Genomic DNA, 20,237 nt, shown 5'->3' on the forward strand with positions numbered 1-20,237 from the left:
GAGGTAATATAACAAAAGGTACACACATAGCAGGATATGGGGGTATCTGTAGATAAATGACAGAGAGGCAGAATAAGTTGACAGCGCAGTTAAGAATTCATAGGTAATACTGGGCTTTATCAATGGAGGGATATATAAAAGAAAGTTATGCTAAATCTGTATAAAATATTAGTTTAGCCTCAACTGGAGAACTGCATCCAGTTCTGGGCACTACACTGTAGGAAGAAAGAGAAGTTATTCAGAGAGGGTGCACAATAGATTCATGAGGATGGTTCCAGAGATGCTGGATTTCAGTTATACACAAAAAATTGGGACCATTCTCTTGAAGCAAAAATTGAGAGGAGAATTGATGGAGGCACACAAAAATCACAATGGTTGGGAGAAACTGCTCACATGGGTGGAAGGATTGACAATCAGATGGCATAAATGTAAGCTTATTAATAAAAGAAACACAGTGACACAAAAGCATTTTTTCATGCAGAAATGCACTGCCTGAGGGTATGGTGGGGGCAGACTGGATTTCACAAGGGACTTGGATCCATATCTGAAAAAGAAATATTTGCAGAACGTGGAAAAAAGCAAGGAGGTGATGCTGTGTAAATGTTCTTTTAAAGGGTCAACACAGATGTGGCCAAATGGCAAACTCCTGTGCTGTATCAATCTACAAATCAATAATCTGTTATCTATGAATTCTGTAAAATAAAACAGAGTCTTTATACTGTCAATTTTAACAATATTACTTTCGATATAACAGGCCAATACCTTAAGAAACACAATTTGGTTATGGCATTCAGTGTACATTCTAAGAATTCTGTGGGCGGTTCACTTAACATTCGAGATATTATGTTGAAAGTTTAAATCACTCCAACAAATATTGATATTATACCTTCCAGTGATTTTTCTCAGTTATACACCAGACATTATACATGTACGATATACAAAATTAAACATTCCAGCAATTGTATGTACTGTACACATTGTTAAATGAGTTGACATGTTACTGCAATTATTTGATAGCAGGTTTTTATAGTAGAAATAGTATAAAATATTCAGGCAACTAAATTTTTAACTAATTACTCAGCAATAGTGACTTATATTTCATGAAATTCTCAGTGCCTAGTTTTGCAAAATGCTCCTCGGTATGGGCACATACATGAGATAGAGCAGTTGAATAAAAAGACACTATTTCCATAACATGAAATTGGAAGCAGAATGTAAACACATTTCAGTGCAATATTGCTGATATAATCAAACAGCAATTAGCATAAAGGCAACAAAGCCACGAAAGAACACCAAATCAAATTGAGATGAATAAAATAGCATTATTCCAAGCTCATTTGGTTAATCATTACCAGATACAAAGTATTTATTGCATTTCCATTACTAAGAGATAATTAGAGTGAATAAAAGATTCCTGTACTCCAGTAATACATGTCAGTGATCACATCACTTCCACAACAGGTTGGTGTTAGAAACTTCAGAAACTGGAAAGGAATGGGAGATACCAGTTTAATGAATAGCTTCCTTTTGCCTAAATATCTTTGTAATTCAAAATACTCACACCAATTTTATCCTTTAAACTTATAGAGAGTTTATCTGAGACAGCTGAAATGGACATGATGGGCTGGGGGAGCTGGGAGAAGTAGAGAGGGTGTACCTGCATAGGATTCCCTACAGTGGAGAATTGTCAGCCTGATTACAATTCAATCACATCAGGCCTCAACTACGGGAATGATGCAGAGCTCTCCATTGCCTACTGTGTAGAATAGAAGATCCAGTGCACTCATGCAGACATATCCTCCAAGCAGTGCTCAAAGTAAATGAGAATGGCAGTCAAATCTGCCCCTGAAATGTTGTTGGTAGCCTCAAACATGTAAAGACAGAGGTGACCTTTCTTTCGGAGACAGTGAGGTCAGCCCTTCTCTAGTTCTAAGGAGTCTCTGAAAACAAATAGTCCCTAAGGAAGTCTCAGGGGAGCTCTCAAAATGAAAAATAATGATTTTGATCTCTGTCTCCCAGTCAAGTCCCTATATCAATATTGTTATTCACAATTATCACAACATTTAACTTACAAGCAGATACCAATTCAGTAAAATTATTCTGAAGTTGCTGTTCTAAAATGATTAAGCAGACAGACTTATTAGTGATGGAGGGCCAAAGGAGGATGATGATATACCTGCTTTTGGATTCAATCCTCAGATGAGATACTGTCTCAATTGAGTAATCAATGACCCAGAAGAGCCCCCCTCCCACTTCATGAAATTCATCTTCAATAAATGCCCTATTAAAAGCTGTGATAGTTAAAATCTCAAGCCATGTGATCTGAGCTGTCCTGAGGTGATAAAGGAAATGGACAAGTTTGTGTTATTGGGCAGATGGCAATGGTTGGAAGGATTGCCAAGTTCCTTTGTTTGACTGGTAGTAGGAGAGACCCAACATAGAGACTTTACGCAAAGATCTCACTCTGCGGCTACAGTGCATATGCTTGACCCTATTCATTTTTGAATAGTTCCTGAATTTTGCGGTTTTCCTGAGAAGCGTAGTAGAAAGGGAAATGGCTCCAGAGCCAAAATGTCCAAACATTGGGGGCCACAGGTAGCTGGGCTACTGAGTGGTAGCTGGAACCAGATCAAAGTGCACTCCACGACCTTGGATCATGTGGAACTGGTGTCAAGTTGTGTACTCCTGGAATCTGCTGAGAATATGTGGCCAGTTTAGATTTAGCTGGTGTGGATGTGAGATGGTCACTAAATGTAAATTCATATGATTTAACCAATGTCCATCATTTAACTATAATCCAATATACATTATTAAATCACAAGGCCATTCATAAGGAGCCTCGTCAAAGTTGATATAATTTTCAGATTTAGAGGAGTGTCGCATTTGCCAAGCAATCCATACAGAATTTCATTAGCGAGCAGGAAATAGGTTTTCTAATAACACAGAGGCCAATGCTGGGAAAAATTAAATTCAGATGTCCAGTGGGCTGACAATGGTGAAATCAGAATCCTTGCTGTTGCTACTGTCATCATCTGGACTGGATCCTGAGTTGCTGGATGGTGACTCCAGAACTCCACCAGTCAGAGGGTCAGAAAAAACTGGGGATTGCTGTGATTGTTTTCTAATTGCTTCAGTGGTGTTAGGTTTCTGTGAAGTTTGAAGCTTCTTTGCCATTCCTGTTGATTCCAATTTTTCTGAGGGATGCTCATGCACCAAGTCATCATCATCTTTAGAAACCAAGATATAGTCATCTGAATTTCTACCTTCCGAATTCAAGGAAGTCAGCGATGTAGCCTAGAGATAAAAATGGCAACAGTTAAAAAACAGTGGGTCACTAATTCACAAAGCAATTGGTTATGGTGAACGTTTACAAAAGATTTAGATACGCATTTGTCAAAATTGTTCCCATTAGTAAAAGGATTCAGAACCAAAGGAGATCAATTTTAAGCCAAAACAACCAGAGGAATTGTGAGGAAAATCTTCTTTATGCAATGGCGTTGGAGTGTTTAGGATTTTTAATGTTTTGCCTAAGAACCCGTTGGGGGAGATTTAATTGAGGCATTCAAAGGGAATTTGGTATTTGATAAGAAAAGATGTGTGAGACAGGCAAATTAGACTGGCTGTGTTGTTCCTGCATACAGCTATTGCAGAGGTGATGGGCTGTAACCATTCTACAATATTATTTAATAATAAAAAAGAAATATGCTGAAAAGATATAATTTTAAAACTCAAATATCAAAGTGAAGATTGAAAAGTTGATTAATACATTCAGCTGGTCAATGCATTTATAAAATTAACTCTGACATCTGTATTTATACAACATGCACTTGAAACTGAAATTTATCTAAGCAAAATGATGCAGAAATAATGTACTGCACAAGCAGGCTTGTCTCTTTTGGACTAACAATGTAAATTCAATCATTATTATGTATAAAGAGATGAGGTAAACTTTTAAATGCAATTCATAGCCACTAAAGCTGACAAAGAATTTTCAAAATAAGAAGCCATTCAACCCATTAGCCCATTACCAATATAAAAACAGAAACTTCGGGAAAATCTCAGCAGGTCTGTCAGCATCTGTTCTGGGAAATCAGAGTTAACATTTTGGGCCCAGTGACCCTTCTTTAGAACTGGTGGCAGCTACAAAAAAGAGTTTTTATATGAAGGTGGGGAGAGGGGAGAGTAAATGATAGATGCAGACAGAGCCCAAAGAGAGAGAAAAACTATTGGACGTTCAAAGTAGTGGTTAAAGGGCAGTCTGGGGGGCAATGATAGCTGCTGATGGGGGACAATTAGTGGGTGACAATGAGTAGTACTTGGTAGCAGCCCATGTAATGACATGGGCCTAGTGTCTGGGAAATCCCAGAACACGCTCCCTGAGATAAGGAGACCAAAACTATAGTACTGCAGGTGTGATCTCAGCACGTCTGTGAAGACATCCCTGTTCCTGTACTCAAATCCTTTTGGTATGAAGGCCAACATACCATTTGCCTTCTTAACTCCCTGTCACTGCTCTACATTTAATTTCAGAAAATGGACATCAAGTCATAAGAATAGATCCTGTTGCACCTCCCTCTTTCCCAACTTATCACTGTTCAGATAAAAATCCCGTTTTTGCTTTCAAAGTGGATAATCTCTTATTTATCCACATTATACTTCATCTGCCATGAATTTGCCCACTCTACTTGCTCAAATCACACTGAAGCATCTCTGCCTCCTTCTCACTCTCCTACCCAGTTTTGTGCCATCTGCAAACTTTGAGGTATTACATTTAGTTCCCTCATCGGAATAATTTAATGTCGTGATTAGCCAGGGTTCAACCTGATCCCTATGGTATTCTGCTAGTCACTGCCTGTCACTTGGAAAAAGACCTGTTTGCTCCTATTTGTTGTTTCCCGCCTGTCAACCACTTCTCCATCCAAGTCAGTACACTACCCTCAAGCCATTGCACTTCAATTTTGCATGCTAATCGCTTACTTTATCAAAAACATTCTCAAAGTTCAATAAAATACATTCACTGGCTCCCCCTTATCAACTCTCCAAAGTTACATTCTTTCATTAATCAATATTGACTTTGTCCAATCCTGTCACCATTTTTCAAGTGCTCTGCTATTGATGGACTTTTAAGATTGACTCCAGTATTTTCTCCACAATCAATGGTAGGGAGGAGGAGTAGAGTACAAGAGTAAATGTATACAGAACATACAAATTGATTGTGAACACTTTTATAAGTATGTGAAAAGAAGAAGATTAATAAAGACAATTGTGGGTGCCTTCTATTAAGAAACAGGGAAAGTTATAAATGTTAGAGAACACAAGGGTCTAGTAAGAGGGAGTAAGTGAAGCAAATCAGAATTAGAAGTGAAATTGATAGGATTAAAGTTGATAAATCCTCAGGGCCTAAACAAGTGGCCCAAAAAGAATAGATGCACCGGTGGTCATCTTTCAAGACTCTACAGACTGGGGAACCATTCCTATGGATTGGAGGGTAGCTAATGTAACTCCTCTTTTTTAAAAAAGTAATTAGAGAGAAAACAGGAACTTATAGACCACTTAGCCTGACATTGATTGTGGAGAAAGTACAACATGTCAGGCAGCATCCAAGGAGCAGGAGAATCGATGTTTTGGGCATAAGCCCTTCTTCAGGAATGAGGGAGGTGTGCCAAGCAGGCTAAGATAAAAGGTAGGGAGGAGGGACTTGGGGGAAGGGGCGTTGGGAATGCAATAGGTGGAAGGAGTTTAAGGGGAGGGTGATAGGCCGGAGAGGGGGTGGGGGCGGAGAGGTCGGGAAGAAGATTGCAGGTGAAGAAGGCGGTGCTGAGTCCGAGGGTTGGGACTGAGATAAGGTGGGGGGAGGGGAAATGAGGAAGTTGGAGAAATCTGCATTCATCCCTTGTGGTTGGAGGGTTCCTAGGCGGAAGAGGAGGTGCTCTTCCTCCAGTCGTCGTGTTGCCATGGTCTGGCGATGGAGGAGGCCAAGGACCTGCATGTCCTTGGCGGAGTAGGAGGGGGAGTTAAAGTGTTCAGCCACGGGGCGGTTGACGTGGTTGATGCAGGTGTCCCAGAGGTGTTCTCTGAAATGTTCCGCAAGTAGGCCTGTCTACCCAAGTAGAGGTGGCCACATCAGGTGCAGCGGATGCAGTAAATGATCTGTGTGGAGGTGCAGGTGAATTTGTGACGGATATGGAAGGATCCCTTGGGGCCTTGGAGGGAAGTGAGGGGGGAGGTGTGGGCGCAAGTTTTGCATTTCTTGCGGTTGCAGGGGAAGGTGCCGGGAGTGGAGGTTGGGTTGGTGGGGGTGTGGACCTGACGAGGGAGTCGCGGAGGGAGTGGTCTTTCCGGAATGCTGATAGGGGAGGGGAGGGAAATATATCCTTGGTGGTGGAGTCTGTTTGGAGGTGGCAGAAATGACGAAGGATAATACGATGTATCTGGAGGTTAGTGGGGTGGTAGGTGGGGACCAGTGGGGTTCTGTCCTGGTGGCGATTGGAGGGGCGGGGTTCAAGGGCGGAGGAGCGGGAAGTGGAGGAGATGCAGTGGAGAGCATCGTCAACCACGTCTGAGGGTAAATTGCGGTCTTTGAAGTAGGAGGACATCTGGGTTGTTCGGTATTGGAATTGGTCCTCCTGGGAGCAGATGCGGCGGAGGCAAAGGAATTGGGAATATGGGATGGCGTTTTTACAGGGGGCAGGGCGGGAGGAGGTGTAATCTAGGTAACTGTGGGAGTCGGTTGGTTTATAGTAAATGTCCGTGTTGAGTCGGTCGCTCGAGATAGAAATTGAGAGGTCTAGGAAGGGGAGGGAGGAGTCTGAGCCAGTCCAGGTAAATTTGAGGTCAGGGTGGAAGGTGTTAGTAAAGTGGATGAACTGTTCAACCTCCTCTTGGGAGCACGAGGTAGCGCCAATACAGTCATCAGAGTGTCCTCCTCTGCTGAAATCTAAACTGCTCCCAATCCTCAGGTCTGCTGCTATCTTTGATCAATTTGTATGCCCTTCCGTGTACCTGATGCTGTCCTTAATTTCTCTTGTTAGCCATGGTCAGACCACCTTTTCCATTTCATTTTTGTGCAAGACACAAACAGACAGTTATTGCAGATACTCCATGCACTCTTTACATGTTGCCCTTGCCTAACCACCATAATCCCTTAAGTAACATTTCAAAATTTTTTGTAATCAGCTTACACCTCATTTATTGGTTTCCTTTACTCAGAGTAAAGTATCAGATACAAGTATGTCACTCTTGGTCTTAATGAAGAATTCTATATATTGGTTTTCCTTCTCCAAGGGGTCTCACACAGCTAGAATGCCAATGATTCTCTTCTCATTACACACTATCCAGTCTAATTTGGCCTGTTCCTTACTTGATTCAACATGCTGATCTGGAAAACCATCGGGTACATACTCAAGGAATTCCTCCTCTGCAGTATTGCTACTGATTTGATTTGCCCAATCTATTTGCACATTAAAGTAGTCCATAATTACAGCTGTACTTTTGTTGCTTGCATCTCTAATTTCCTGTTTCTATGGAAAATAAAAGCATGAAAGCATGGGAAGGGTTAAAGCATGAAGACCACAGGTAATGAGCTCTGTGGAAGGCAAGATGGGATAAGAATAGAGGAATGCTCTTACACCAATTAGCAGAGCTAGTTTCCCTGTTAAATATCATTATGACAAGATTGGGACCATAAATATTTGGGACATGACATTAAAAATCTAATTAATAGTTAGTAGAGTCAGCTTGAGAAAGGAGACTATTGTAATAGATAAAATAGCTAAATATCTATCATGACAGGTTAGTCTGGAATGGAAGATCACTGTAGCAGAGGTGATAATAAATATTTAATCATGACATTAGGAAAATATTAAGTAGGGTCTGGAATGAAAGAGTTAGCACTAAATATCTAACTGTGACATTAGAATAACATTAAGTAGAATCTACAACTAAAGAGATAATGGGAACTAACATCACTGGCTTATTGTGTAGCTAGAGTGAGGTACTTTGATTCATATAGTTAGACATGCTGATAAACTAACAGAACATCATAAAAAAAATATAAAAAAAACATAGACCCTGAGGTTCATGGGCATTCGAGAATCTGTTTCCTCAGTATCATAGTTTTTTGTTTGCAAATAAAAGACCTACTTCTTGAAGAACCCTCTGCGTCTCCTGGTGATTCTCTACATTTTCTCCACGACATTTCATGCTATCCCAACACTGCCATTACAATTTGGGCATCTTTATGTAAACCTCACGATCATTCTCTGCCCATTGATGTTTCTAAGCTCTACCATACAGATTTTACTTCACCAGAGCTAATATCCTTCTTCACTATTACATTAATTTCCTCTTTAGCAAAGGTTTTTGACCTACCTTTGGATGAGATTTTTATTGTTGTGCATATTGTAAAAGTGATATAAATTGGTTCAACCATGATTTCTGATTGGATTCTTTTTCAGTTTTTCCAAATATCTCCTTTTGCAATGGAACTCAAGATTTTGATAACAGTTTTTTGTTACAACTTTTATGATATAGCCATTTCCTTTAAATACAGATATTGGCTGATTTTAAACCAAGACTGCTGGTACTTGCAGAACTTGCAATTGGAACTTCAGCTCAGACTTCAACTTCAGTTCCTTCTTGAGTGGGACCATATCATTGGTAGCCCATCCAAATTTATTTCTGAATTTTACCCAAGAAACTCAGTGAAAATCATTTTCTCTCTCAAAAGAGCAGTGAAGGAACCTTGCCTCTGTTGTTTTTTCTATTTAATGTGTTGAATGTTGCAGTAATGGAATAATTAGGAACAGCAACAACCTGCCTGTAACATTAAAGAATGGTAGAGCAATTCACAAATTAAAATGACTAGGAAAAGAGACACCAGCTATGATGGGTGATCAAACAATGCTGAGAGAAGTCTTTTTGTAAAATAGTGGATCAGGTAAAAATGGCAGATGTTCTTCCTTGATGGATTTTGTTTGTGAACCAGTAGAGTTTTCATGACAATATGCTACTTTCATTATAAGTATTATTAATACTGACTTTTTAAACATTTCATATATATATATATATCTTTCAAAACCCTAAACACATGGTGGGCTTTGAACATATATTTTGGATTACTAGTCTGAAGTGTTTGATTAATCATCCAGTAACTAATCAATATGTCAGCATGTCAATACAGTGATGTCAATTTTTTTAAAATTTGCTGACACATGACCATCACTCAGCTAATGGCGATCTGCTAAAATTTGAATGGTTATTTAGCTAGTTCAGAGTGAACCGGATAACCTTGAGGCTGCAGCCAGATGGAGAAACTAATCCAGTTACATTATCATGGTGCTACTGTCCCCTCATTGTGAAAATAGGATATGGACAGCTGTGTTTAGATCAGAGTGGTGCTGGAAAAGCACAGCAGGTAAGGCAGCATCCGAGGAGCAGGAAAATCGATGTTTCGCGCAAAAGCCCTTCATCAGGAATAGAGCATGGTTAGCTGTGCTTTGGACAAAATGGAGTGTGCATGATTTCCAGGTTGTAAGGGTGTATTGGAATAATTCAATGTAAAGGTGAAGTGCCAGTGCAATAAATGTTGCAGAGAAGATGAGAAGAATGATGTACAGTACTCACTATCACAGATAATATGTTTAAGAGTTTTCCCTGGGCCTTGGTGCTGAGTGATGTATAAAGACAGATGTAGCAGGGATTTCAACAGTATAGTTGACAGAGCTGAATGTGAAGCAAAGAGACACTGATGTGTTGAGAATCAATGCCTGACCAAAAGGCAACCATTACTATTGTCAGTCAGCATTGGGTCAGGAGAGCTAAAGTGAAAAGGAGATGAGAGAGTGTTAGATAGTGGAGGAACATGAAAGAAACAAAAGATTTATAGGTGATCAGAGGACAGGAATGGCAGACAGCAACAATGCAACTGTGTGCAGTTTCTCAAATTAGTAATTCAGAGGTCCGGGCTAATGCTTTAGGTTCAAGAAAATCCCACAATGACACCTGGTGGAATTTGAATTCAATAAATCTGTAATGGAAAGTTGTTTTCACTAAAGGTGATTATGAAACTATCACCAATTATCACAAAACCCTGTTTACAATAGAACAATAGGAGAGAAAAAAATTGCAGTCCTTTCATGGTCTGGCCCCATGAGACTCCAGATCCACAGCAACGCGGTTACCTCTTAACTACTGTGAAAGGGCCTAACAAACCACTCTGTGCAAGGGCAATTAAGGATTGGGAGGCAAGAAATGCTGACTTTGTAAGTGAAACCCACTTTCTATCATTGACTAAAGAAAACATATCTTTGAGATCAAAAATGTTCATGAGTTCTATGCAGTTGGTTTTGGTAAAGGTGAAGGGTCAGAGCTCGGATATCTCTATCGATGTCTGACAACTTTTGAAATCCAACACCACAAAAAAACCTTAGCTGACCAAGCAGCTCATGATAAGTTGGTCTGGTTCAGGTTGTTTAATTAACGTTATTGTGCAAACAGCTGCTTGAGCTCTCCAAATTTGGGTAAGCTGCAAGGGTCCTTGTGAAGGAACAAGTAGAGAGCTGACAGATGGTTATACATTTCTCAATGATTTGATAATAAGGTGATGATTGGCTGTCTTACCAGAATGTATGTTCAAATATATTATTTTTACTAACATACTCAGCGACAAGGATCAATATTTTACCTGTCAGCTAGTCAAGAGAAAATTATTTCTCACCTTTCACGAGGTGAAAAATTCCTGCTAAGTTTCAGTGTGTTAGTTGTACCATTTCTTAATTCTTCATGATTGCTCTTCATGTTTTCATCTTAAATTTGATTCTTCCTGGCCATTTGGAGATGATCCCGACCCAAATCATTGTTTCAAAACTGCATTTTAATCTTATTTTGCAATTCTTTCTAACACCATAGCTTGTATTAAACAGAAATTTAAGGATGTCCTTATTTATAAAAAGTTTTCTTTTGGAGAAATATCAAGCGTTTGAGAATCCTCCTAGAGCTGGAATGCGTAAGGTGTTTCTAACTGCAGTGCAATTCAAGGGAATGCACTGCTAATATTACTGCTCACGTGCATTTAATAAAATGGCCACTGTGAAAGAATAATAAAGATGATAAGGAAGCTTTCCAGCTCGATAAGAAAGTATATTCACAAAAACCAAACAACTGCAGATGTCGGAAATCACAAACAAAATCAGAAACTGCTGGAAAAATTCAGCAGGTCTGGCAGATCTGAACAGTTCTGAACAAAGGTCATGGGACCTAAAATGCTAACTCTGCTTTCTGTGTCAAGGTTAAAGCTGGAAGTAAGTATATAAACTCAGGAATAAGTATCAAGGTGGAAAGCAGAGACGGGCTGTATGTACAAGATCAGGATGAGATTGGAACATTATTACATTTGTAGCGACTATTTTTCAAAATCAGCCTGGTTGACTTCCTCTTGCAATTCCTTACTTGCGGTTCAGGGGAAGGGACACTACCATTGTACCACAAGAGGGCCCCAGGTCTGCTTTACTCAGGGCTCAGATGATGAGTTCCAGCTGAGCAAGCCATTGCCTGTTACTAAGGGAACTCATATTGAACAAGTTCCACAGGGGCATTAATTAGTGATTCCCCATGGGCCTTGTAGGGGTTATCACACATTAAACTGTTTGAAGAAGCGGCTGAGAAGTTAAACAATGAAGTCTGCAAATTAAAAGAAGAAATAGAATCTGAAGTACTGAAAGGTGTGACACAAAAAGCTTTAACAGCGCGAAAGCAGAAAGATCAAGATCAGGTATCTGCAAAAGCCCTAAAATCTGGAGGTGAGAACATATGAAGTACAATGAACGAGATCATTGATGAGATATGGACACCAGGTGAATGCCCTCGCGAGTGGACAATATTAAACATGGTCACATGCCCAAGATAGCATACAATGCTTTGGACATTGTGCCTGCTAATTCTTGTCAATCACTATCTAAAGTACTACTTATCAGCATCAGGCAGACAATTGCTCCCTGTAGAAGAACAGGTTGACTTCATTCCTGGGTAGGGTTGCACTGGTCTGTTATCAGAAATTGCATGCAGAAATGTGAATGTAAGTAGGAAACCCAGCTTTGGTCAGTCTATGCTAAACCTTTGACACTGTGCCGGGTGATGCTGTATGGACTTTACAGACTCTCTAGTGAACCCAAATATCTAGAGTTGCTGGTTAATAATGCTTTAGAAGTCATCATTGTTGGTGATGGGCATATGACTCAAATCCAGTTTGAGAATGAAGTAAGCAGGGTGTTTTCTGTTACCCATGCTGTGTATTGCTGTGAGAGAGAAAATAATGAGAATGGTTCAGAAAAAGTTCCACAGAGGTGCAGCTGCATCATAGCATAAGAAGCCAAGGCATACTGAATCTGAGGTATCCAGATGCACTCATAACCATAACAAAGGAAAGACCAGATATTATGGCAGACCTAAGTTTAAAAAAAACCCATCTAGTTCAGTTACTATTGTGGAATGTGAGAGTTGATCACTGAACAAAGAAGATGCAAGCAAGATAAAAGCTTTTAAAAAGGTGGTAGGGCAGATGATGCTCAGAATCAGGTAGATAATAGAAAGACAAATGAGAGAGTTATATTAGAAGTAAAAGTTCAGGAGTCAAAAGTGTAGCTTGGTTAGACAGAAACAAGTAGTCACATGTGGACATTAGAAATGAAGACTAGACAGTCTTGTCCTGGTAGTAATTTTTGGAATAATTGAGGGTAAATACAGAAGATGATGATTAAAAAAATATTGTGGATAACCTTGGGTTGTGGACTGAGGGGTGCTCAAAGAAAGCCAAAGTAACAAAATGATGCCAACAGCTCCACTAAAGCCATGGTGAAAACAAACAAACAACCTGCCATTTCGGTCTCAGCAAAAGTTTCCATAAACATTTCCTAATTGCCTATTGTAAATATCAGAATGATTTATATTTTTCAATTAAAAGAAATGAACAGGATAACAGACAGCACTCAAAATAATGAGGGATTTCAGGCAAATCTACCTTTGAAAGTAGCACACTTAGATCTACTCAAAGCTACAAATATTAATAGCTGAAAAATGTGTTGCTGGAAAAGTGCAGCAGGTCAGGCAGCATCAAAGGAGCAGGAGAATCGACGTTTCGGACATGAGCCTCCAGGAAGGGCTTTTCCAGCAACACGTTTTTCAGCTCTGATCTCCGGCATCTGCAGTCCTCACTTTCTCCTACAAATATTAATACCCAGGGTCCTGTTCCGTAGACAGAATGAACTTGTACACACACTGCACCTGCTTTGGCTCAATAAAATAGGTGTCAGCCATCTGCTGGTTTATTTTTTACAGCAATGTCCTGACCAATTAAACTGCCTGGTTTAAAATTTAACAAAGCTTGCCTGTTAACTGCCAATCAGAATTAGATGAATTCTCCATGGCAGCATCTCTACCAATCAGCATTCTTCTTTCATGTACTAGAAATGTTGGTTTTCCTGTAAAGGGGTATTCTTGCAAAATGTCAAGAGTGCAAGCCAGAAAACTTCAAGCCAGAAAACGTGTTTTATTCCCCCAGCATATTCAAGTTGAGTACTACCAAACAGTGATTTGAAAATGATTTACTTGTTTGTGTGTTCTTGCTGCCTGTAGTCTCCGATTAGTTTAACATCCTTTAATGGAGGCTTAGAATAGGTTTACAAATTCCTGGTTCAAGAACATTTGGTTTCTAACTTCAACCATTAGATATAAGGACTCTGAACGCCAAAAGGTAGTGCCTGGAAACCAAAAGGTAACCCCAGAGGAAATGCCAGATAGAGCCCTCGAAAAGAAAATATATTTTATCAACAGATGTCAAACCTTGATGTATTTCCTTCCATATCTACCAGTGGCTTTCTCCATAACCCAGAATCACAGTCAAACTCAAGTCAATGTTTCTGGGGTAGGTGGATTATGCTTTACATTACAGGATGAAAGAAATTGTATGATTTCTACAGGGATGAATAAGGTCAAAGTTTTAATATTTGTCTAACGTTAAAGCAAATATTTGGAGTGAACAGGGAAATTAATAAAAAATGCAAATAAAGGCAAATTAAAAAGTGACAAGTCAAAGATTACATTATTAATTTATGGGAGGCTCTGGGGGCTATAATAATGTAGTCAAATTCTATATTAACATGGGCATTAAGGTTCTCACTAAAGTTATATTAAATACATGAAATTTTCATTCATCCTTTTTAACAATCCACATTATTAGTAATTTCTCTCAATAGACTTTGCCATTTTCGAGGTACCAGCTGTTAAAATCTGATTCTGTACATCCTGACAAAATGTATGCTTTTACTTAAAAAAAAGAGTTGCCTTCAGGTTAGATACCAATGATTAGCTTCACTTCAGTGAAAAAGTAAAATACAGGTGGTTTATTCATAGTCAATCAACGTGTACAGCTACCAGAAACCAGGAGGTTCATTGAATTTTTTTAAAAAATGTATTCACTCGTGGGACATGGGTGTTAATGGCTGGCCAGCATTCCTTGCCTGACCCAAGTTGCTCTTGAGAAGGTGATGATGAGCTGCCTTCTTGAACCGCTTCAGTCTGTGTGTTGTAGGTAGATCCACAATGTCCTTAGGGAGGGAATTTGACCCAGTGACAGAGAAAGAAAAGGGATATAACGTGTTCAGTTTTGGGCATCACTGCATTCAGTTCTGTTCAGTTATTTAAAGCAGGAATTTAAAGCCTTGGAGAGAGTGCAAAGCAGATTTACTAGAATGGTACCAGAAATGAAGGATTTTAGATACAATGAAAGATTTGCGAAATTGGGCATAATTTTCTCTACTCCAAGGAGAATAAGAGGTGACCTTACTGAGGTGTTCAAAATTATCAACAATTTTGACAGGGTAAAGGAGGATAATCTGTTTCCACTGCATGTCACTAACTAGGGTCACAATTTTAAGATTGCCAGAGAGACAGCTAGGACTGAGATGAGGAGAAATACCTTTACTCAGAGTTGTTCGGATTTGGAATGCACTTCCTGTGAGCGAGGTGGAAGCACATTCTCCGAGCTGGGTATATATTTGAAAGTGATGAATGCTAGAGAATGAGATTAACTGGGGTGCTCTTTCAGGAGCCGGTGGGTCAAAAGGCTATTTGGGCTGTAAAATTCTACGATTCTATATTTTCAAGTCAGAGTGTAAAATGGCTTGAAGGGACCTTGCAGATAGTGATATTCCCATCTTTCTGCTGCCCTTCTAGGTGGAAATGATCTTGGATTTGGAAGATCCTGTCTAAGGATCTTTGGTGAATTTCTGCAGTACATCTTGTAGACAATACACACTATAGATAGTATTACTGAGTGCCTGTAGTGGGAAGAGTGGCTGCTTGTGGATGTGGTACCAATCAAGCGTGCTGCTTTGTCCTGGATGGTGTCAGGCTTCCTGGCTTGTGCCTTGTGGATTGTGGACAATCTTTGGGGAATCAGGTGGTGACTTACTTGATGAAGTATTCTTTGCCTCTGACTTGCCTTAATAGCCACTGCATTTATACAGTGAGTCCATTGGTGATTCTGGTTAATGGTAACAACATTGAATGTCAAGGGGCAGTGGTTAGATTGTCTCTTATTGGAGATACTAATTACCTGGAATTTGTGTGGCTCGAAAATTACTTGCCACTGTCAATCCAAGCCTGGTTATTGTCTAGATCTTGTTGCATTTGAACATGGACTGCTTGAATATCTAAGAGGTTGTGAATGGTGCTGGATATTGTGCAATTATCAGCAAACATCCCCACTTCTGATCTTATGGTGGAGGAAAGATCATTGATTAAGCAACTGAAGATGGATGGGCCAAGGGGACTACCCTGAGGAACTCCTGCAGAGATGTCCTGGAGCTGAGATGACTGCCCAACAACCATAATCATCTTCCTATGTGCCAAGTATGACTCCAAACAGCACAGGGTTTGTCCCCTTATGTCCAGTTTTGTTAGGGCTCCTGATGCCTCTCTTTGTTAAATGTGCCCTTGCTGTCAAGGGCTGTCACTCTCACCTTGCCTTTAGACTTCAGCTGTCTTGTCCATATTGGAAACAAGGCTGTAATGAGGTCAGGAGCTGAGTGGCACTGGCGGAACCAAACTGGATATCAATGAGCAGGAATGTTGTCAAACAGATGCTGCTTGATAACACTGTCAATGATACCTTCTATCACTTTGATGATCAAGAGTTGACTGCTGGGGTGGTAAGTAAGTACCAAATAAAAGCCTGAATAAACTGTGGATGCTGGAAATCAGAAACAAACCCAGAAATTGCTGGAACATCTCAGCAGGTCTAGCTGCATGTGTTGAGAGAAATCAAGTAACAAATTACAGGTCCTGTGACCCTCCTTCAGACCTTTTTCCTCACTATCATTGTACCTTTGGGTATAGGAGTTGAGCTTGAACAAGACGTTGATGAGAACTCTTCTGGAGTGCTGTGTGCAGTTCAGGTTGCCCTGCTATCAGAAGGATATTACTTAAATTGGAGAGAGTTCAGAAAAGATTTACCAGGATATTGCCAAGAATGGAGGGTTTGAGTTATAAGCTTATGAGGTTAAGGGGTGACCCTACAGAGGTTTATAAAATCATGAGGTGCATAGATAAGGTGAATGGAAGGGTCTTTTTACTAGAGTGGGAAGTTCAAAAATAGGGTCATATTTTTAAGATGAGAGGATAACGTTTTAAAAAAGACAGAGGGACAACATTTGTACACAGAGTGGTTCATTTGTGGAATGAGGTGGATGTAGGTACAGTTATACATTCAAAAGACATTTAGATAAGTACATGAATAGGAAAGGTTTGGAGGGATATCGGCCAAACGCAGGCAAGTGGGATTAGTTTATTTTAGGAACTTAGTTGGCCTGATCTATTTGGAGCAAAGGGTCTGTTTCCATGCTGTATGACTCTATGAAGAAGGCTTGCTGGACCCAAAACATTAACTCTGATTTCTCTCCACAGACACTGCCAGGCCTGCTGAGATTTTTCAGCAATTCCTGTTTTGTTGGTGGCAATTATAGAGTTGGATTTGTCCTGCCTTTTGTTTACAGGACATACCTGGGCAATTTTCCACATTGTCATGTAGATGCCAGTGTTGTTACTGTATTGAAACAGCTTGGCCTGGGGAGTGGCAGGTTCTGGAGCGCAAGTTTTCAGTACTCATGCCAGAATATTGTCAGGACCCTTAGACTTGGTGAAATCCGGTGCCTCCAACCATAGCTTTATATCACGGGGAGTGAATCAAATTGACTGAAGATGGCATCTGTGATACTGGGAGCCACCGAAGGAGGACAAGATAGATCATCCACTCGGCAATTCTGGCCAAAGATTGCTGCAAATGCTTCAGTATTATTGTTTGCACTAATGAATGATTTTATTGTCACATATATCTTGAAGATACAGTGAAAAGTGATTTGTTACCACAATCTGGTGCCACTTTGAGCTAAGATAAAAGAAATTACTGAAAGAAGAGTTCATGTTCTGTTCAAAATGGGTTTCAACCATGACTCTAAGGCTTCTGCAGGGTCTTTGGAAGGTGTTCTGGTCCTCACAGTCCTGCTCTGGGAACAGCAACAATGCTGTCAGTGCCCCAGGAAACCTCAGCTCTGCTGCCGCCTGACAGCTCCAAGAGTCTAGGCTCCAGGCCTACTGCCACCAAGAATCCAACTCCAGGTACTGCCGTTGCTGCCAGAAGTCCCGATCCATGCCCCACTGACACCGCCCCGGCCTCAAAGATGAAGAAAAGTAAAAATAAAAATGATGAAAAGTACATGGAGAAGAAAATGTCGCAGGCTTGGGGCAGACTGGATCCTAAGAGTTTGAAAACCACCTACTGTGCCTTCACTGCCTTCTTGATGTGCTGGGCTCTTCCATCACTGAGGATGGAGCCACATTCTCCAGTGAGTTGTTTAACTGTTCATCATCATTTGCAACTGGATTGGCAGAGTTTGCAGCTGATCCGTTGGCTGTGGGATCTCTTAGCTCTATCTGTCACTTGCTGCATATGCTGACTCATGCAAATAGTTCTGTTTAGTAGCTTCATCAGGTTGACACCTCATTTTTAGTTATGTATCGTGCTACTCCTGGTGTGCCCTCCTGCATCCTCAATTGAACCAGGGTTGATCCTCTGGTTTGATGGTAATGGTGGAGTAGGGATATGCTGAACCATCAGGTTGCAGATTATGTTGGAATACAATTTGTTATGCTATATCGGGACTCCTGGCAGCAATGGGAGTGCCTGGAGTTGGATTCTTGCCAGCAGTAGGCCCGAAGCCTGGACTCTTGGAAGTGCCAGGCGGTAGCAGAGCTGGGGTTTTCGTTAATGTGAATTTGCTGTAATGCAATTGACAAATTGGGGACACTGTTTCTAAGGTGTGAACTTTTAAAACATCTGTTGGCTGTAATGCGATTAAATTGTTGGCAATGATGGGCAGATGATGGAATTTGTATTCAGTAAAAATATCTGAAATTAAGAATCAACTGATGACCATGAAACCATTGTCACTTGTCTGAAAAAGCCATGTCCTCCAAAGACTAATGGCCTTTGTTCAGGGAAGGAAATCTGCCATCTTCACCTGGTCTGGCCGATATCTGAGTTCCTACCCACAACAATGTGGTTGACTCTTAACTGCCTCTGAAATACCCTCAGTTGTATTAATCAGTACAAAGTCTCAACAAAGAAATGAAACTGGTCTGAGTACCTGGCATTGACTTAGTCATCAGAAACAACGTGGCAAAAACAGCCCTGGTGGCCCTGCAAAGTCCTCCTGACTAATACTGAGGAGCTAGTGTCAAAATTGGGAGATCGTTCTCAGAGCCTAATCAAGCAACAGACATAATCATACCTTACAATGTCCCAACACTACCATCGCCATCCCTGTATATGTCCTATCCCATCGACAGGAAATACAGACCCAGCAGAGGTGGTGGCACAATGCTATTCAGTCGGGAAGGAGTTCCCCTAAGAGTCCTGAATATTGACATCCCAAGAACTCACAGAATCAAGTTAAATATGGACAAGTAAAGCTCCTGCTGATTACCACGTGCCAGCTGATGAGTCAGTACTCTTCCATGTTGAACAACACTTGGAAGAAACACTGAGGGTGGCAAGGGCTCAAAATGTACTCTGGATGGGGGAATCAATGGGGAGCACCACGAGAGGCTTGGTAGCAGCACTACTGATCGAGTTGGGCAGGTCCTAAAGGACATAGTTGCTAGATTGGGTCTGCAGCAGTTGTTGAGGGAACCAACAAGAGGAAAAAAAACACATTTAACCTCATCCTTGTCAATATGCCAGCTACAGATGCATCTGTCCATGACAGTATCAGTAAGAATAACTAACGCACAATCCTTGCGAAGAAAAAGCCTCATCTTCTCATTGAGAATACCCTGCATCATATTGTCTGGCACAATGACTGTGCCAAATGGGACAGACTTCAAATAGATCTAGCAATTCAAGACTGGGCATCCATGAGGTGCTGTGGACCATTAACAGTGGCAGAATTGTACAGGCAGTTCTTCTATAAAGCAATAGTTGCATTCTTGTGCAACCCCACATTCTAGAAAAATTGTGCTTTGGAAGATTAGAATAGATTCCCTACAGTGTGGAAACAGGCCCTTCGGCCCAACAAGTCCACACCAACCCTCCGAAGAGCAACCGACCCCCTTCTGACCAATGCATCTAACACTACGGGCAATTTAACATGGCCAATTCACCTGACCTGCACATCTTTGGACTGTGGGAGGAAATCGCAGCACCTTCCCTTTAAAACACATATTGATTGCACAGAGGAAGATTTTACTATACACAAATGTGAAACAAAACCTCTTATTTCAAAACATTAATAACAGAAATTGAAGTATTTATGATTTGAAGTGGTGTGTATTATTTACATTTTAAACAGAGAACTGAAGCTGAATCTATCATTTGACGTTCACATGTAGCACATTCCAATATTTAGTAATTTATGCTAGAGTTAAACTTTTTGACAATGCTATCCATCATCAACCATTAGAAAATTTGAATGGATTTACCTCTTCTGTTTTCATGGTGACTTGCATCTCTCTGTCAGTATTCAGCAGCTTTTTGCTCTCACCTTCTGCACCTTCTCCTCGATTATTGGAACAGTAATGGTTATCTGCTATTGTAATCTCTTCATTTTCCTCTGCTTCTAGCTGGCTCTGGTTAAACCGCAGTGATCCTTTCAGGATATCTTTAATCTGTTTGTATTTAAGACAAT

General features: G+C 40.5%; 1 protein-coding gene across 25 annotated transcripts in view; it reads right to left on the reverse strand.

The window, feature by feature from the left end:
* Nucleotides 1-690: 690 nt before the first annotated feature.
* Nucleotides 691-20,237, reverse strand: part of tbc1d5 (TBC1 domain family, member 5) — a 524,363-nt gene continuing 504,816 nt past the window's right edge. For all 25 annotated transcript variants that reach the window (XM_087987287.1, XM_087987275.1, XM_087987279.1 and 22 more), the window contains 2 exons: nt 20,032-20,217; nt 691-3,294 (listed from right to left, as the gene is read on the reverse strand). In XM_087987287.1, the coding sequence (XP_087843413.1) occupies nt 2,971-3,294; nt 20,032-20,217 (510 nt within the window). In that variant the 3' untranslated portion in view covers nt 691-2,970. The remainder of the gene's footprint in view (nt 3,295-20,031; nt 20,218-20,237) is intronic.

The sequence above is a fragment of the Chiloscyllium plagiosum genome, unplaced genomic scaffold, assembly GCF_037043375.1.
Source record: "Chiloscyllium plagiosum isolate Xiang-an unplaced genomic scaffold, Cpla_swu_hap1 HiC_scaffold_5, whole genome shotgun sequence".
Lineage (NCBI taxonomy): Eukaryota > Metazoa > Chordata > Chondrichthyes > Orectolobiformes > Hemiscylliidae > Chiloscyllium > Chiloscyllium plagiosum.